This window comes from Eschscholzia californica, unplaced genomic scaffold (assembly GCF_041429995.1).
Source record: "Eschscholzia californica isolate CP2 unplaced genomic scaffold, dmEscCali1.0.p SCAF_1, whole genome shotgun sequence".
Lineage (NCBI taxonomy): Eukaryota > Viridiplantae > Streptophyta > Magnoliopsida > Ranunculales > Papaveraceae > Eschscholzia > Eschscholzia californica.
The window spans coordinates 83,591,163-83,611,302 of NW_028238198.1; the positions used below are offsets into that span (position 1 = coordinate 83,591,163).

The 20,140-nt window shown below is 35.7% G+C and overlaps 2 protein-coding genes, 3 non-coding genes and 1 pseudogene across 5 annotated transcripts; 1 reads left to right on the top strand and 5 right to left on the bottom strand.

Annotated features, from left to right (window-relative positions):
• Window positions 1-5,164: 5,164 nt before the first annotated feature.
• On the bottom strand, window positions 5,165-5,362 carry LOC147570139 (U2 spliceosomal RNA). The gene has a single exon (XR_015231568.1). It is a non-coding gene; the product is annotated as a U2 spliceosomal RNA (small nuclear RNA).
• Window positions 5,363-5,807: 445 nt separating this feature from the next.
• Window positions 5,808-5,967, bottom strand: LOC147570140 (U1 spliceosomal RNA). Its single transcript, XR_015231680.1, has one exon. It is a non-coding gene; the product is annotated as a U1 spliceosomal RNA (small nuclear RNA).
• Window positions 5,968-9,775: 3,808 nt separating this feature from the next.
• LOC147570141 (exocyst complex component EXO70B1-like) lies at window positions 9,776-12,072 on the top strand. The gene has a single exon (XM_086672685.1). It carries the CDS (start codon window positions 9,840-9,842, stop codon window positions 11,376-11,378), a length of 1,539 nt encoding a protein of 512 aa, XP_086528811.1. The 5' UTR covers window positions 9,776-9,839; the 3' UTR covers window positions 11,379-12,072.
• A 399-nt stretch (window positions 12,073-12,471) lies between these two features.
• On the bottom strand, window positions 12,472-12,669 carry LOC147570142 (U2 spliceosomal RNA). Its single transcript, XR_015231563.1, has one exon. It is a non-coding gene; the product is annotated as a U2 spliceosomal RNA (small nuclear RNA).
• Window positions 12,670-13,224: 555 nt separating this feature from the next.
• Window positions 13,225-13,356, bottom strand: LOC147570143 (U1 spliceosomal RNA; annotated as a pseudogene).
• Window positions 13,357-13,590: 234 nt separating this feature from the next.
• Window positions 13,591-13,908, bottom strand: LOC147570144 (uncharacterized). The gene has a single exon (XM_086664020.1). The coding sequence runs from the start codon at window positions 13,906-13,908 to the stop codon at window positions 13,591-13,593; it is 318 nt and encodes a 105-aa protein (XP_086520146.1).
• Window positions 13,909-20,140: the final 6,232 nt, after the last annotated feature.

The window sequence follows — 20,140 nt, forward strand, 5'->3', positions numbered from 1 at the left end:
TCATCAGAACAACTTCGATAGCTTGTTCTTCTTTTGCAGTGAAAATTCGAATAATTTGATGCATCAACCATTTGAGTTGGTCCGAATGGTTCAAACATCCCAATAGTTTATATTCTCGATTTGCAAATCGAGTTTGCAAGATATGCAACTCAAAATTATATTCTGCAAAGCTTGCAAATCACGTTTGCACTCTATATTTTGCAAACACAATTTACATTATGCAACCACACGTTTGCATAACAGGTTGTTGCAAACACGTTTGCAGAAAAAACGTAAAGGAAAAAATTTTGTTTTTTTCTGGGTTTTTTTTTGAAAAAAAATATTGAAAGTGGATCTTGTTAGAAAGCTAATGAAAAATCATTTCTAAATATACAATTTTTACAAAAATCCGACATCTCAAACAAAAGTTATATCGATTTAAAGTTTAAAGAAAAATAAAAAAATTTAGTTACACAAAATGACAAAAAGGGGTATTTTAGTATTTGCACACTTTTTTACCTGAATAATAATTTTCAAATGTTTTGTGTTTTTCTACTCATTTTCAATATTATTTTGACCTTTCTAGAAATTACCCATTTTAGCCAAGCGAGCACATTAACCGAAAAGACATCAGCCCACCACTAACTACAAAAGTTAAAAACTCAAATGACCCACCCACTTTTGACTTTGACCCTCTATATATCTTGTGACACTTTTTTATGACTGATCATTGATTCAGACAAACCAACTGCCCACAGCCCGCAAAGGCACCAAACCCACCGACCACCGTAACCTTGCTTAAATACTAATAAATTCTTTGTTGTTTTTCTTTTTTTTGAAATCATCGAAACCATATTTCATTCATAAGTGATTCAATCACGTGTTACATGGATGATAATTCTTATTTCTTTGAGAACTACATGAGAGTTACATACCTTTAAATGTAAAATACCTCATGAAGGGAAATAAATTGACTAGACACAAACACAAAGATCTTATATATCGAGAATTAAAGACCTTAAAGGTCGACAAAAAGATCCTATAGATCGAGAATAAAAGACTTAAAGATCGACAAAAAGAAAATTACAACAATAATATTACCATCCCCGCAGGGGCAGATAACCGTCGTTGTCTCGGTTGTGCTACCGGAGGCTCTGGGGAAGTCGGAATAGGAGAGCACACTAGTAAAAGTGAAATCTTGATCGTTTTTTCTCTTGACTTGTAATTTCATCTTCAACCTTCTTGAATTGTTCATCGTAGAATTCGGCGATAGTGAATCTTATTTTCTCACTGACTTCTTTATCCATACTTCCATTCCTTAAACATATAAAATTACCAACAAGTGGATTAAATCATCCATCGTATTTAATTTTTGTAACTTTAGGAAATGCATACGTGATCCATGTTAGAGAGAGAAGAACAAGAAGAATCCAATAAGAAGAACTGTGTATAATAAGATTTGATTCCATGGAATCTCTCTCTAAAACCTACACTCCAAGATCTTATTATAGATATAACATAAACAACAAAGAGGGAAATCCGTAGGAGGGATCCCTCCTCTAGAAAACACCAAGATCTGGAAAGTAGTTTAAGAGAGAGAGGAAACGGTAGTCAAGTTCTTCTTATGAAGCCACAATCTCATCTTTCTTCTTGATATATGAACTTTTTTTTTCCTGATCTCATCTTATTTAATTAAAGCAAGAACGCATGAAAAACTCAAAATCTGGGTAAATAGGGAACCCCCCCCCCCCCCCCCCCCCCCCCATAAGAAAAATTAATTTTTAGACACTTTTTACACTGTTGATAACATATATAGTTGTGGTCTTAACCAGACAATCCTACTTTTTTCATTATCCTTTTTTACCCATCTATGTTTACAACATATATAAATATGGTATTATAAACTGTTGACAACATATATAATTGTGTTGTTATAAACTGTTGACAACATATGTAACATTGTCCTGACTTATTATAAAATGTTGACAACATATATAATTATGTTGTTGACAATATATACAATGCATTAGCCAAAATATTATTTGTCCGTTAATGAGTTTGTCAAATACAAACGCTAATGTGCATAATATTTTAATTTCTGCAAAAGACATTTTTAAAGATGCATTAGTCTAAATGTTTCTGTCGAAAACAAACAAAAAATGCGGAAATCATTTCATTACTCACAAGACAAATCGAAAAAAAAAATTGACCAAAATGTCAGTGTCAGTTTGTGTTTGTCAAATGCAAAGGAAAAATGCAAAACATTTGAGCAAAAACGAGTTTGTTAAAAAACCTAAAAATTGTTGAGAGCAAACTAAAATTTGTTCAGAAACTTTCAAAAATATTTTTCACATTGATTTCGGAGGTAAAGTTGTACTATTACGAAATGATTCTTTTATTCAAATATTATTCCAAATTGGGTTTGGTTTCATATTATCCCCCAAATCAAAAGTTTTTAAATTATCGTCTCTAAATTAAATTGAAGTTTCATATCATCTTCAATTTGTTTTATTCAGGAAGGTATATTATTTCTCTGTGTGTTGCAAAATATTTTACTAATTAGTTTCTTATTTAGCTTCAAGATAATTTAATTTATTATTAATTTGAAATAATTACTTTATGTTTACCTATGCTTATTGACTGGTGTTTGTTCACATTCTTTCTTTTTAATGTGTTTCTGTTTTTCAATCCATGAAAAATAGTTTTCTCTAGTACTAGTATAATAAAAAGCAGATTCTCATATCGAATGAAAGACGAATGGATAAATGATCATTTACTTGCATATGTTGAAACGAATATATTTGATAGTATTAGTATAGAAGTTGTTAGGCAACGATTTCAGAAGATGAACACTCGTCGAGGACAACTATAAATATGTACATTAGAAAGTCTTGTATTAATCAATAAAAGTCGTTCATTTATAGCATATGAATTTGTTTTTTTTTCTTTGATTTTAATGTGTTTCCACATCAAAAAAATTCTGCCATCGCCTCTAGTAGAGAAAATAGGAACGTTAGAGATAATCTCGAAGAAGATCGTCAGATTATGCTTATCCCACGAATTTATGTTAGACAAAGGAAGATAGAGTAAAATAAATTGTTCTTAGTAACAAAAGGAATTGTATTTTATTTTAAATTCCCCAAGTCCAAAGCTCAAAGTTCGCCATCCGCGTGTGTGTGAGCGCGTTTCGGGACGTCTGTTTGGGACCCTCTCTACTCCTCTTAGGTGTTCATATTATAAACTCTCACAAGTTTCTTTAGTGAAGTAATATGGGATAAACATAAATTGTGAACCCCAGAAAGGGAATAATATCCAACAATCCCCCACAAGATGATCTTGAACGGCTTCTAAACACTGAGCAAAAGCGAGGCACGTACTTTAGTGGAATTTACACATGGTGAAGCGAGAAAACAATAAAAAAAATGAAATACTTGAGTGAAAGTACTCTTGAGCTTGGTGATTCTTAGTTGAGACTCCCACAACACATGCAGTACTCGTTCACTCTCCCCATTCTCCCTAATTCATTCATGTTCATTAAAGAGACCATAAACAACATTGGATCTAGTGAGTTTTCTAAGAAGACTGCATCTGGTCTTTTATAGAAGACGGTCTTCCACCTACAAGCTAACTAAGTGATTTCTCAAGTCTACCTATGCATAGATACAAACCCCTTATATAAAATTTTAAATCGTTAATAACTTTACCCGTTCATCTTCATCATCAGCAACAATTATGAATCCTTCGAGTCCGTCCCAATAGGACCACCATAACAGTTATGAACACATTCATCTGTCGTTGCATTCATTAAGTTTGTCTCAATAGGACCACCATAAAGGGCTATAGATGCATTAAGAACTTATTTTTCAACCTCCGCCACTAATCTGCTTAGCAAAGCTCTCAGCTAGTTCTGCTACACACCATATATAAATAGGAAATCAGCATAGATCCTTAACCCATCTCCCTCGACTTCTCGAGAATTAATATCTTCGTTTAGCTCGTAATAAGTGGGTCCGCAACATTGGTCAGAGTAGAATTTTGCATATCCACTTACTAAAGACTTAAGGAAAATATTAATATTTGAGACGTCGTGGGGGATGGGGTTGAGTCCTTATGCTGATTTTTTATTCCTATGACGTCCAGAAGAGGTAGTTGTGGGCAGCACCCAGTAGAGTTTTGTCGAGCATGGACCTGAGGTTAAGCAAGAAGGTCTTAATTCATTGATAGCCCTTTGTGGTCTTATTTAGGCTGACTTGATCAGTGAGCATACACACATGCATAACTAATATGGTGGCTTTATTGAGACCGAATCGATGAACCTATAACGTTGATGATGAGGATAATGAACTTGTAGAGTCCTAAATGATTTCAATACGTATATGAAGAGTCTGCGCAGAAGTAGACTCGAAAATATCAAACCTGAGGGTGGAAGTCATCTTCTAATTAGTCTTATTAGAAAATTAGTCATCTTCAAATAGTTCTACGTGCATCTTCTAGACTTCTAAGTGCTGGTCTCCACCACGTGCAAACAAAAATAACAAACTTCACAAAGTAATAATACTCAACAACCTGTTCTCCCTTAACCATCTTTTATTTGTTTTTATAGTAGTTTTCAACTACGAGACTTTTCAAAACTCATATGTGTGGCACCATTTCAATAACAGTCCTTATGTTTTCTTGAATGCTTTCTATGATTGGCTTGATAGTTGAATGCCAAAACTACGTTTGGTACAACTTAGTCGATCTGGAATGAATTAAGAATCCTATTTTCCAGCAATAATCTCACAAAATCATTATCTACCAACCTTAATTCAAGTAAACTAATAATATAGTAAAAAAATGCAATCTTAGGAACCCTTTTACAAATCAGTGCTATAATCTTAGCATATTGGCAAGGGGCGAACATATGCACACCCACTAAAGCTTATCCGAGTTCCCACTCCTAAGTGTAATGGGGGTCAGTAAAACCTTCAGCTGAAATTTCAGAGTGGTTTTTTTGTTTTATAGATATTTCGATCAGATGTCTGCCTTTGTTTTATAAATATTTCGACTGTCTCTTTTTACCTATACCAACTTTTGAGAAAAGTACAGTGGACTCTGATATCTTGAACTTAGAAACTACTTGCAAAAGGTAGAATACCAGACTTCCAGGCCGCAAAGTAAAGGTTTTGATAGTTAAGTATTGGTAGGGGGGTGTGCCAGGCCAATGCAATAGTGCAACACAAAGGCGACACATGAGAGCCCCAATAGCAAGCTACTGTGATGGACTCTCCCCGATGAAAAAAATTAATTTAATATCGTGTGATCCAATGGACCACATATCAGATATTAAACTGATAAGAACAGATACTACACTTGATCTTAGCCAAAAGGCCGAGAAAGGTATGCTTTCTTCATTCTATTTGATACTGTTTTGTAATAGTTTCCAACTCCCATGCTCAATCAAACTCATCTGTGTGGGACTATTTCAACCAACGACTGACGGCTCATGTTTATTTCGTCTTCAATGCCTTCATTGATCGACTTGATTAATTTTCAAACATGACTTCCTCCTACTATTGATTGTTGCTCTTGAGTGGGACGATGTGAATAGACAACCTAGTACCGTTTAGTTATGTAGAACTACGACGGTGGGAGCCACTAAAATTGCCTAAACAATGTCTTTAAGTACAAGGAAATCGATACGACGGTGGGAGCCACTAAAATTGCCTAAACAATGTCTTTAAGTACAAGGAAATCGATCGATTTCAAACTCCGAAAGAGAACTGTGTCCTTCGACAATTGAATCTATGTACACTACTATTAAAAAGAAAAAATTAACATAAGATTGGTAGGGGCCGCGCGAACGCGTACCCCCTCTATCACAAATTATGACGTAGACTCCACCACTTGGGTAGATCTTAGGCGAGTGCCCCTCCTAAGTGCAATGGAGGTCACTAACCTAGGCCATGGTCCTTCTTGATCAACCATTGACCCCGTCCAGGTAAGTATGTTTTTGAGTTGCTCAACAACCTTCTCTTGTAACGCTCTTGTGTATAGTTTTCTTTTGTCCTCGACGATGTGGGACTATACTTGTGTACCCGTGAGTCTTTCTTAGGGTTGTACATTGGATTAGTACCCACCCTGTCCACAAGCCGATTCGAAGAGTTTGGTTACTATAAAACTCCATTCGAACCAATCCGTCAAAACTCGATTCGAATCAATCCCAACTCTCTCTCTATCTGTGATATGTCAACATTTCAATCCACTTCTCTGCACTAATGTTCAGGTACTGTCTTAAAAGTTAATAAAGACAATTAGTAATGAAGTAATATTACACTAATGTGTTTTTCTTTTTTTGATAATTCGATTACGATCTCCGTTAGTCGTTACAAGACAGTGATGCATCATGGAGATGCAATAAGCAAGATAACCGCCTAATTTAAACTGAGAATGAAAGAGGCCTAAAGCCCGACAACAAAGAGGCCTAAATGCCCGACAACAAAGAGCCCCAAAAGCCCGACAAATTATTACATTGTTTATAGCTTAAATTACATAGGATGAATCTTGATGGCAACTGCTTCCACCGAGACTCGATCACGCGACCTCATGGACTTAAGAGGGGTGTTCAACCGTTACACCAAAAGGGGGTGGACTTATAGTAATATGGTTATAAAAGAAGAATATATCCCTCGAAGTTAATTAATCTTATTTGTAAACAGAGATATTACATTTCTTTATTATTGGAATGATCGCAAGTATACTCGCGTCAAGTAATAAGTTCGGCTTCAGAGATATGAAAGTAATTCGGAGATCGAAGAGTCTAGCCCGACGGTCTAAGTGTCACTTATTATCTTATATTGAAATGAAAAAATAAAGACACATATTGGGGTTTTTGATTGGTCTCAAAGAAACAAATAAAACTAAACTATCTAAGTAAGAGGTGAGAGTGATTCTGGGGACAAGTTGCAAGAAGAGTCGGACAAGAGTCCATTGAGAGGGATACTACGATACACAAGGTCGACAGTGACAAATACTAATTATCTATTAGCCTGAAAGGTTAGTTAACTTCACCAACTAATATTGACAATCCTAAGCATAAAATGTCAAACTAAGCATAATTGATCAAAAGTTGTTAAACATCGACTATCAAACTAAGACATTCTATCAAATGAGTTGACAATGAACAAGTATGACAATCCTGAGTAAAATGCGTCAAAATAAGTATAATCGATCAAAAGTTACTAAACATCGACTATCAAACTAAACACGCACAATCGAACTATATGTCAATAGACGACTAAGATCAAGACTTTTAATTCGTAAAACTAGACGAAGTTAATTGAATTATCATTTAACAAATAATAAAGAATCTTATATATAAAAACAGGTCAGTTGGTTATTTTGGATAAGTCTGATCGTCCATTTTTTTGAGAGTTTGATAGAGATCACATCCAACGGACGATATAAAATTCATTTTATGTGAATAGACTAAAAAAAGAAGGATTAGTGTCAAAATCGGGTATGATCTACCTACAATAACTACTCCCACATTTTCCCTACTTTTCTTTCTCACGATTTACACTCTGTTAGGATATTCATTCCTTAATTTCTCTCCACAACTACCCACCCTATTTCTTTTCCATTACTCTTCTTATTTTCTTTCCAGAAATTATATTTTTATTACGTTTCTTCTTCTTCCTTTCTCCTTCATCACAGAAAAGATTAACAATATCTTCATTTTCTCTCTTTGGAGTAAATAAAAAAAATATGATCTAGCGGCATTAGCCAAGAGGAATCTGTCGCGTCCTATAGACGCGGCGGAAAATCCAGTTCATTATATATCAAATCATGTTTCACGAGTATCAAAAATAATAGTTAGCTGAACATGGTGAAACAATTAATAAACGAGAATAAGATAAAGAAAAACACGAATTAAAGGTGGAAATCCCCCTTTTCCGATGAGGCACGAGACTAGGATCGTCGGTTTACGTGCAATTGATGTCCCCTTAGCGAAGTTCTAATTTCCCCTTAACGGTGCAAAATAGGCGTTCAGCAAAAAATCAGAGTTCCCCTTAGCAGTCATTATCATCATCTTCTTCCTCTCAAGAACAATCCACCATTAATGAACAGTCCGACCAAGGAAAATTAGAAATTTCAACCCAAATCAAACCACATAGAAAGCTAGACAATAGGATGCGGGTAAAAGCTTTATGTTTTCCGGCCAAAATTATAGTCAGAAAACTCTTGAATCTATCGGTCAAATAATGAACAATCCAACCAAGGGAAGTCCCGAGCCAAGATCAACTCCTTCCCGGACCGGTGTTGCTCGTCTCGTGTGTATCCTTAGTGTTCTCCCTTCCGTCGAACCCCCGACTGGACTGCTCTTGTAGCAGCAAATCTCGGACTGCTCTGGTAGATTCGCGAGATGGCACTCTCCGAGCTACTCGCATGAAAATGTTCAGTTTGGCACGCGAGCTTGGGCTGGTCTACCCTTCTTTGTCCCCTTCTCTACCTAGCTCCAAACTCCTCAAGAACGTAGGTTATAGTCCTTCATGGTCAACCACTGAAGCATCAACCTATGTTTCATTTAAACCCATGAAACTGACAATATAATATTTCATCTAAATTCGAGCTATTACTCTCAAATGGAGTATGAAACTACTGAAATCTGAAATCAAATGGAGTATAAATGATGCAGGGGCACCCGGCGTGGATACTTTGGCCATGGCCATACCGGTCCCATAGGCCGTCCGGCCATGAGGAATAGATTTAGGAAGTCCCAATTTTAGTATGATTCATAAAGAATCTAGGTTTAAGAAATTATATTGTTTTAGTATTTCCAATAATTGGAAAGGTCCAGATTTGAGTCTATCTATTTAGGAAGTTGTAGTCTTTTAATTATTTAGGAAAGTCTGATTCGAGTCTATCTAGGAAAGTATGTTATCCTATAAAAGGAGGTCCAGTCTGTCTTTTAATTTCATGTTGAAGAGAAAATCCCCTTGAGTTTAATAAAGTTTATCAGTTTTAGAGTTATTTTAATCTGTCTTTTAATCGTTCTTCGTTTATTTTATCGTCTTCTTTAATTCCGCTGCGTTTTACATCAAGTGGTATTCAGAGCCATAATTTTTTTTTCCCTCTTCTTCACTTTTATCACCATGGTTAATACTACTATCACCGCTACACCAACTAGGGAGAAAACACCAACCTTTTCATCCGAATGGGACAACATTAAAGATGGGCTATCTGCAGGTAAAAAGTTGGAAGAAGGTTTCAATGAGTACAAAAAAGAAACAACAGAAAAATTTGATAAAATCGATCAACGATTTGATAAACTCAACGACTCCATCAACTTCATCTCCAAACAACTCGAAGGTATTCGTTCGAACTCTACTATACCCCAACCAGCAACCATAGACACGTTTTCCAGCCAGAACCGTTCTTTCCCACCACATCACCTAGGTGTTATATCACCAAACCCTACCAAAACCTTCCACCAATCTACCTTACCCCACCACAGTTCAGTTGAGTATATTATAAACCTTCCTATGAGTAATCAACAACCCTCACAGTACTTCACAACACCATACTCACACCATACGAGCAACATTCCCTACCAAACCCGTCTCCCTGAATCAACCAACACAACCCTCACCCCACCTCAACACCAACATGACGTTCAGCATACCCCACCGAATTATCGAACCCCTAACAATTCGGCTACCTACACCCTACCTCTAGAAACCCAAAGTCTCCTACAACCCCGAGCTATCGACTTTTCCTTACCCCACCACAATAGTAAACTCGAGAATTACTATTTCACACGATATCGAGAACCAGAAAACATCTCAAACAATTCGGCTACACCGGTTTTACAGATAGCTATGTCTAGATTGGAAGACGAATTTCGTCATATTTTGATTAGAAATACTGCTCCTCTTGATGCTAATAAACTTAAAGGATCAATTAAAAGAGGTTCGATTTCATTAACTTCAAGTGATGGAGAAATTGAAGATCTTGATGGATTTGTTGAAGATGGTCATGAGAGTTTTTCTGAAGAGAGAGAAAAATCAAGTGATTTGAATGAAGATCAATTTGTTGATTCGATTCAACCAGATGCTTTATCTGATCTTAAAGAAATAGCAGAAAGGATGATCAAATCTGGTTATGAAAAAGAGTGTTGTCAAGTTTGCTCTAGTGTTCGTCGTGATGTTCTAAATGAATGTTTATTAACCCTAGGGCTTGAGAAATTAAGTATTGATGAAGTTCAGAAAATTGACTGCCAACCTCTAGATGATAAAACTAAAAAGTGGATTCAAGGTATCAAAATTGTAATTAGGGTTCTTTTAGCTGGTGAGAAACGAATTTGTGATCAAATTTTTGAAGGTTCAGACCTAATTAGAGAAATTTGTTTTCTTGAAACAACAAAAGGATGTTTGAATCAATTACTAACTTTTGCTGAAGCAATTGCTATAGCAAAAAGATCATCGGAAAAGGTATTTCGAATTCTAACTATGTATGATGTCCTAGCTGAAGTTATCCCAAATCTTGAAGAACTATTTTCAGATGAATCAGGTAAAATTGTTTATACTGAAGCTCAAGAAACACTTGACAGATTGGGGAAAGCAGCTAAAGGAACTTTCATGGAGTTTGAAAATGCAGTTCAGAACGAAACTTCGAAGAAAACAACTCTTGGTGGTGAGATTCATCCCTTAACTCGTTACGTTATGAATTATATTAAACAGCTAGTGGATTATAGTGAAACACTCAATTTACTCTTAGAAACCGATAAAAACGAACTACAACTAGGAGATGATGATACCGATACCCATAACTTGAATTTAGGTAACCTCTCCCCAATGGGTAGTCGATTACATATTTTGATTTCATCTTTAAAATCGAATTTGGAAGAAAAATCGAAACTTGATGAAGATGGAGGAATGAAATACATATTATTGCTGAATAATATACTTTATATAGTTCAGAAAGTGAAAGACTCTGATCTTGGAAATTTTTTGGGCGATCCCTGGATTCGAAAACGTCGAGGTCAAGTTCGTCAATACGCGACTAGTTATCTAAGAGCTTCTTGGAGTAAAGTCTTATCTTTTCTAAAAGATGAAGGAATTCGAGGTGGTACTGTTGGAAGAGGAGGGGGTCCATCCCATCTTGCTATACTGTCTCAACCACCAGATACGATTCATGGGTCACTTCGTGTCACAGTTCCAGGTGAAGTTACCGAACAATCTTTCGGAGAAGAGCATTTGTGTTTCCGAACTCTCCAACGTTTTACGGGAATTGGTGATGCTTCTACTTTGGCTCTTGACGAGGAATCTTGGAAATTGGCTACAATTACTCTTACCTCAGAGAATGCTGAAACAAATTGCTTCTATGGACCTATCGGGATTATGAACTTCAGTCACTAACTTGCGCTGTTGTGCCTAACACGTTCTGGTGGAACCTCATTCTCTTTTTGGACCAATCAGACTTGCTCGTACTACTTATTTTCTTGAAAATTATTAAGTGGTTAATTCTACCGTGGGAAAATGGCGAGATGATTGTTCTTGAATCCCTAAAGTTAAGATTGCGAGAATCAGTGGTATATGAGATTGAGATTAAAATTGGCGATTTCTGGAAAATTGGTATCCTTCAGATTCCATGTAAAATTCGTTCAAAGTGGGAACTCCGGATCGCCTTGGCGGAATTCAGCGTCTACGGGTGGATCATATTGTTTTCTTCATCGAAACGGTTAGGGACGAACCTCTTGGGAGAAGGGGATGCAGGGGCACCCGGCGTGGATACTTTGGCCATGGCCATACCGGTCCCATAGGCCGTCCGGCCATGAGGAATAGATTTAGGAAGTCCCAATTTTAGTATGATTCATAAAGAATCTAGGTTTAAGAAATTATATTGTTTTAGTATTTCCAATAATTGGAAAGGTCCAGATTTGAGTCTATCTATTTAGGAAGTTGCAGTCTTTTAATTATTTAGGAAAGTCTGATTCGAGTCTATCTAGGAAAGTATGTTATCCTATAAAAGGAGGTCCAGTCTGTCTTTTAATTTCATTTTGAAGAGAAAATCCCCTTGAGTTTAATAAAGTTTATCAGTTTTAGAGTTATTTTAATCTGTCTTTTAATCGTTCTTCGTTTATTTTATCGTCTTCTTTAATTCCGCTGCGTTCTACATCAATAAATCAGACAAGTTCACACGAATTCTATAATTTTTCATCTAAATTCGAGCTATTACTATCAAATGAAACCCTAGATGCAATCAAATGGATTATAACCTTTGTCTGAAGTCTGAAATGGTAGAAAATGGAGTAAGAATCAAAGGAAGGAAATTTCACACAGGTACTAACTTAGTGGAACCCTACTCAAGGAAATTTCCTGTACCAACTTCTTGTAAAACGTAAAGTGTGGAAATAAGGAAGTGAAGGCCTTCTTAGTCAAAATTTTAGATGATTAACAAGCACACAGAGTCGTAGACAAAAGAATAAAAATAGATAATTGAGTATTGGTTGGGGGGTGTGCCAGGCCAATGCAATAGTGCAACGCAATGGCGACACTTGAGAGCCCCAGCAGCAAGCTACTGTGATGGACTCTCACCCATGAAAAAAATTAATTTAATATCGTGTGATCCAATGGACCACATATCAGATATTAAACTGATAAGAACAGATACTACACTTGATCTTAGCCAAAAGGCCGAGAAAGGTATGCTTTTTCTCCTTGTAGTTGATATGATTTTATAATAGTTTCCAACTACCATGCTCATTCAAACTCATCTGTGTGGGACTATTTAAGCCGACGCTCGAGTATTACCTTGCTATTTTGAATGTTTGCATTCATTGATTTGATTTATTGTGAAACAATACTCTCTTGTATATGGATTATTCTATTGGAACTGAAACGAACACATAAAACCAATTGAACCTACATCAATTCAGTTTCTTTCATCAAAAAAAAAAAAAATTCAGTTCAGTTCATCAATGAAGACTACAACATTGGGAGAGCTACTAGAACGGACAATTCACCATTTTGTCCTCCTAACAGTCTCACCTCAAAACAATCATTTCCATCTTGTTCGCAAATACCAAAATAGAACATAAAGTTGGCAGGGCTGCGGGGAGTGGATGAGAAAGATATGACAACGTATCATGAAACTGCACATTAGTGACAAGTGAAAAAGGATTGGTTTCAACTGCAAAAGATAATTGAGCAAAGAAACAATGGAACAGGTTTCCTTCTGCTGCACTTTCCACTTAGCAATTGGCAGGGGCCGCGCAAACGCGTACTCCCCTCTATCACAAATTATGACGTAGACTCCACCACTTGGGTAGATCTTAGGCGAGTGCCTATGCCATGGTCCTTCTTGATCAACCATTGATCCCGTCAAGGTAAGTACGTTTTTGAGTTGCTCAACAACCTGTATTTGTATTATAGGATCTATAGCTTTATTTTCTCCCTTTTCGGTGTGGGACTTAAATAACATGGTATTCAGATACATACTTGGTGCTGTAAGAAGCTATAACAAATAGCATCCATTGTTCTTCCTTTGATGACTATATATTTCCTCTTTAAACCTTCTTTAAGAAATCCAGCTTTCTCCAATACCCTTTGAGAAGCTATATCATCTGAATTACATAAAGCTTAGAAGCCTCTCCATCTTTGGGAATTCGATAAAAACTGAAGAAAGAGCCATTTTCACAGCTAAAGTTGCTATCCCTTTTCCCCAATATGAACTTGCTAAAGTATAACCCAATTCACCTCTACATATAAATTCATCAGATCCTGGATATATGATGATCAATCCAATCGAACGTTTGTTTAAACATATAGATTTACACCATGGATGAGGAATTGCAACTTCATTTAGATATCTAAGACCATCTTCTTTGGATTTGGGAGCTTTCATCTTTGAATCTTGGATCATTTTTTCATCGCTTGCCCATTCCATGTAATCGTCTATATCAGACAGTTTAAATGGTCGAATTGTGATTCTTAATAAATCAATTTTCTTTATTCAATCAGCCAAAGAACCACTAGATGTTTACACACTTTATACGAGGATGAAGGAGATAAAAGATACTTTTCCAAATTAGTTAATCTTTATTTGCAATTAGAAATATTACATTTCTTTATCACTCTAATATTACTTCATTAATTAGGAGATCCCACCGATCTTGTGAGATCGATGAGACCCTTCTCCTTCTTAATTGCACCATATCTTCAACAAGATCGGTGAGATCCTTCTCCTTCTTAATTGCACCATATCTTCAACTCAGAGTCCGAGACACTATAAAACTCACTCAAAACTAGAGAGGAAACATCTACATACATACCTAGTAGGTCATTTGAGGAGTTGTGAAGATGGTGAAACTTACTTTCTCTAATGTGCTCATATTCCTATTCTTCTTCGTATTGTTCTTCTCAGGTCTGTTTCATTTTCACTCACAACTAATTAATTAATGAATGATTCTTCATCTATTTTTATTAGTATTACAAATATACACTACTATTATATATAGGCTTCCATATTAAAATGTTTTCTTATTTACTTAGTATGGAGCTTCACTTTTTGGGTGAGTGGTAACACATAGCATCTGAACTATTGGAGAGGCCAGTGTTCGAATCTAATAGAAAAACTGGGAGACCTAAACTTGACCCAGAATATGAAGTTTGCTTTCGGCCTGGGTGGGGTCTCAGTGGGACCTAGATTTACTTATTTTCATCTATTAGTTTTACTGATGATAATAATTAATGTTGATATGCAGCTAAAAATGAGAAAGTGTTGGGGGCTGTCCCAACTTGTAAAGATGCGTGGGCCGTAGTAGGATGCCCACCTGAAGACGCATGCAAACAAGAATGCAATGATAAACACTCTGGTACTGGTTCTCTTTATAAGCGTCCTGGAACATACTTTTATCAGTGCCTGTGTGAATACCCTTGTTAACCCATCATTTACTCCTCTCTCTCTCTCTCTCTCATGTGTTGTTGAGCCGCTGAGGTGAAAAACTAGTTATAATGATAAGATGAACTAGTTAGTAGTAATATTGATTAATGAAAGTTATCATCTATTTACTCTTATTTATATTTCTGATTGAAATCAAATGTCCCAGCAAGAATATGATGGAATTCTAATCGCGCACTAATTATATCTTGGCCGGGTGCTTTTAGAAACGCCCACTCTTTTATATTGGCATTGTAAAGGGGGTGTAACACAAAGACAACCATTGGAGAAACTACTGTGGACTTGGAGTAACTTAGCCCCTCGGCAAAAAATTAATTGTAAACCACCCATATCCGATATTAAGCTGATAAAAACGAAGACCACAATCGACCATAGCCAAAAGACCAAAAAACATGTTAGAATTATAGGTTAGACCAAAGGAGAAGTTTTATAGGCAATACCAAAACTTGTTAAACACAATGTATTTTTCATCAAAGAATCGGTCAAATTAAGTTGACCGTGTATGAGGCAATGGCTAAACTTGGGGGTGTTCATGACACACCTCTTTTTCTCTTCGGCCTTTGTCTTGGTCGGCGACCTTAATTATTTTTGTCTTCCATCTTCCTCTTCTTCTTCTCCGCCTCTCTTTCTCTTTCTGGATTGTCTTAAGCAACCTAGTCATATTACCTCTAACCAAAATATTTTATCAAAGAGATTGTTTTTAGCAGAATTTCCTTTAATAGAATTGTCTTCGGCAAGTTTGGCCACTTCTTATAAAACTTCCCAACCATAGTATAGATTTTTCCGTCGTTGTGTGGAGGTTATTCCCTGAAAGTGATTTCGAAACAATCTCGGTACAATTTGTATTTTCCGTCACTGCCCAAGGATTTACCACATCATTGTTTTTGTTCACGCGCGGAAGGAAACTGTATTGGAGATGAGGAAAACATGCTCAGTCCTTGGAAGAATATAGTTTTCGTTTTGTGTTTTTCTCTAATGAATTCAGGTAGAATTCATAGCCTTAGAAAAGGGTATGACCAACTACGAATCGTGGTACATTGTAAGCTCCTTAACTATGTAAAGAGGTGCTCTTAGTGCCCCTGCCCAAATTAAAATTTTAACCCAGCACGCCCATTAACTCAAAAGACTTCAGCCCACCATTAATTTTAAAAGTTAAAAACTCAAACACTTTTTAAACTGTTGACAACATATATAATTGTGTTGTTAACAAGACAAAACTATTTTTTTTCATAATTCTTTTTTTACCCTTCTATGTTGATAACATATATAAATATGTTATTATAAAATGTTGGCAACATATATGTGTTTTGTTATAAACTGTTGATAACATATGTAATAATGTCATGACTTGTTATAAAATGTTAACAATATATATAATTGTCCTGACTTGCTACAAAATGGTAACAATATATATAATGCATCAGCCAAAATATTATTTGTCTGTTAATGGGATGGTCAAATACAAAGGCTAATATGCATAACATTTTAATTTTTGGAAAAAACAAATTTAAAGATGCATTAGTCTAAATGTTTATGTCGAACGCAAAACAAAAAATGCGGAAACCATTTCTTTACTTACAAAAAAACTCCAAAAATATTTTAGCCAAAATGTCAGTGTCAGTTTGTGTTTGTCAAATCTTCCCAAATGGGTATAAGGCCCAAAATAATGTTTAAAAATGGTTTAGGGTCCAATCTTCCCAAAAAATGGGTTTTTAGTCCTTTTGCACTTTAGACCTAAAAACCCTTGCTATATAAACCCAAATCCCGTCCATATCCCCGTACAGATTTCCCGCTATTTTCAAATTGGGGCCTGACTAAAATGCAAACAACATTTTTGTAGCGTGATTTATGGTATTAAATAGGAAATAACGGATATTTCCAAATCAATTTTTTCTCTCTTCTTTACATATTTGGAAACCAAATCAAATCTCCCTCTTTTAGAATCAGATCAAGGACCGAATTTTTCTGGGATCAATTTAGCGTGATTTGGGGGTTAATATACAAAACGTGTATATATCACTTTCTCTCACTTAACTTTCAAATTTGGAAAAAGTATATTTTCTGGGATCAATTTAGAGTGATTTTGGAGGTCAATATACATAACGTATATATCACTTTCTCACTTAACTTTCAGATTTTGAAAGAGTATATTTTCTGGGATCAATTTAGCATAAATTAGTAAACAAGGATTTAACACTAATATCGAAGATAATGAATTAGTAAAGAAGGATTTAACATTAATATCGTAAAAGTCGTTTTCTTATGACATATGATTTTTTTTTTGACTTTAATGTGCTCCCCCCATCAAAAAAAACTGCCATCGCCACTAGTAGAGAGGAGAGTTAGAGACAATCTCGAAAAGATCGTGAGATTATGCTTATCCCACGAATTTATGTTAGACAGAAGATAAACTAAAATAAATTGCTCTCGGTAGCAAAACAAATTCTATTCTATTTTGAATTCCCAAGTCCAAAGCTCAAAGTTCACCATCCCGTGTGTGTAAGCGCTTCGGAACGTGCGTGTTGTCTCTACTCCTCTTTTTTTCTGATGAGATTGTCTCTACTCCTCTTAGGTGTTTACAATAGATTGTCAAACAACCTATTATAAACACTCACAAGTTTCTTTAGTGATGTAATGTGGGATAAGCAATAAGCATAAATGGCGGACCCGACAAAGCAAATAATATCCAACAATCCCCCACAAAATGATTTTGGAAGAATTTTATATACTTAGCAAAATTGAGGCACGTGCTTAAGTGTTCAATATCTTAATATTTGAATTTACACATGATGAAGTGACGCAACAACAAAAAATAAAATACTCGAGCCAAATTACTTTGAACTTGATAATTCTTAGTTGAGACCCCCCACAATACATACGGTACACGTTCACTCTCCTTGATTCATTCATGTCCATTAAAAATACTATAAACATACGTCAAGTGAATTTTCTAAGAAGACTGCTTCCGGTCTTCTATAGAAGGTGGTTTTCCACCTCAAGCTAACGTAAGTGACTTCTTAAGTCTACCTACTTCTATATAATTTTTAAATCGTTACTTTACCAGTCATCCTCATCATTAGCAACAATTATGAATCCATTGATTATGTCCCAATAAGACCACTGTAAGAATTAGGGTTCTGAAGAGATAGAAGATAAAAGCTTCTAGAGTTTTAGTCTTTATTTCATATGAAGGGTAAAACAGTCATTACGGAGCCCAAGCAAGTCCAAGCTCTTAAGGTCCAACTACAACAGTAATAACAGCTCTAGAAGCACTCCTTGTACCTGAATAAACAGGAAACAAAGTTAGTTAGTAACTAACTTTGGTAATTCTGTTAGTAGTTAATAATTAGTTAGTTGTTATTCTCTTCTTCTCTATTCCAACTCTATATAAACAAATTGTAATTGAGTTTTAGGATTGATTGAAATAAAAACTAAAGTTCCAAGAAAACTTACAACCACCATACCAGTTATGGACGCATTCATATGCTGCTGCATTCATTAAGTTTGTCTCAATATGACCACCATAAAGGGTTATAAATGCATTAAGAACTTGTTCAACCTCCACCACTAACCTGCTTAGCAAAGCTCTACATGGCTCGCTCTCGGCTAGCTTTGTTACACACCATTTAGGAACAGGAAATCAACATAGAATCTTAACCCCATCTCCCTCAACTTCTCGAGAATTAATATCTTCGCTTACCCGATGGTAAGTGGGTCACCAACATTGATCAGGGCAGAACTTTACAGACTCACTCACGAAAGGCTTAACGGAAATATTAATATTTGAGACGTCATGCGGGATAGATTGAGTCCTTCTGTTGATTTATTATTCCTATGACGTGAAGCAGAGGTAGTTGTGGACAGTACCCAGTAGAGTTTTGTTTAGCAAGTCAGACCTAAGGTTAAACAAGGTCTTAATTCATTTATAGCCCTTTGTGGTCTCGGTCCTATTTAGACTGTAGTTATGGACGGTGCCCAGTAGAATTTTGTTAGTCTGCACAGACATACATGCATAACTCATATGTGTGGCACTATTTCAACAACACTCCTCCTTATGTTGTCTTCAATGCCTTCTAATGATTGGCTTGATAGTTGAATGCCAAAAACTACGTTTGGTACAACTTAGTCGATCTGGAATGAATTAAGAATCCCATTTTCCAGCGACAATCCCAGAAAATCAATATCTACCAACCTTAAATTCAACTAGAGCTTATTCGAGTTCCCACTCCGAAGTGCAATGGATGTCACTAACATAGGTTATAGTCCTTAATGGTCAACCGCTGAAGCATCAACCTTCAGCTGTAATTTTAGATTTGGATATTTGAACCAGGGTGCTTCTTTTGTTTTATAGATATTTCGACCAGATGTCCGTCGCTTTTTGCCTATACCAACTTCTAAGTTAAGGTCGTGGAAATTTTCCAAACACGACTTCCTCTTTAGTATGGATTGTTGCTCTTGAGTGGAAAGAATAAAAGGAAGAATATATCCTTTCAAAGTTTATTAGTCTTTATTTGTAAACACAAATATTACATTCCTTCATTACTTCTTGGAATGATCGAAAGAATAATTAACTTGAAAGGATATATATATTCTTACCATATTACTCTAATGTTACTACTTCATTAATTAGGATATCTCACAAACCGACTATCAGACACTATAAAATTCACAAATCCCTAAAAAACTAGAGAAAGAATATCTACATACATACATATCTAGTAGCTAGTAGGTTATTTGAGGAAGATGGTGAAACTTACTTTCTCTAATGTGCTCATATTCCTCTTCTTCTTCTTCTTCTTCATATTGTTCTTCTCAGGTCTGTTTCATTTTCACTCACAATTAATTAATTAATTAATGATTCTTCATCTATTTTTATTACTATTACAAATATACACTACTATTCTATGACGCTTCACTTTTGGGTGAGTGGTAACACGTAGCATCTGAACTACTCGAGAGACCAGGGTTCGAATCTAATGCTATCCCTTAGATTCTGAGAGACTTAAATTTGACCCAGAATTTGCAGTCGGTCCCCGTGGGACCTATATTTATTTACTTGTATTGGTTTTAGTGATGATAATAATTAATGGTGGGGATGCGCAGTTGAAAATGAGAAGGGAGTGGTGGAAGCTCTTAAAACTTGTAAAGATGCGTGGGTAGGATGCCCAAGTGATGACGATTGCAACCAGAAATGCAAGGATAAACACTACGATAATGC

Coding starts and splice junctions, on each gene's coding strand:
- LOC147570141 (XM_086672685.1), top strand. CDS start 9,840: ATGTCTAGATTGGAAGACGAATTTCGTCATATTTTGATTAGAAATACT.
- LOC147570144 (XM_086664020.1), bottom strand. CDS start 13,908: ATGGAATGGGCAAGCGATGAAAAAATGATCCAAGATTCAAAGATGAAA.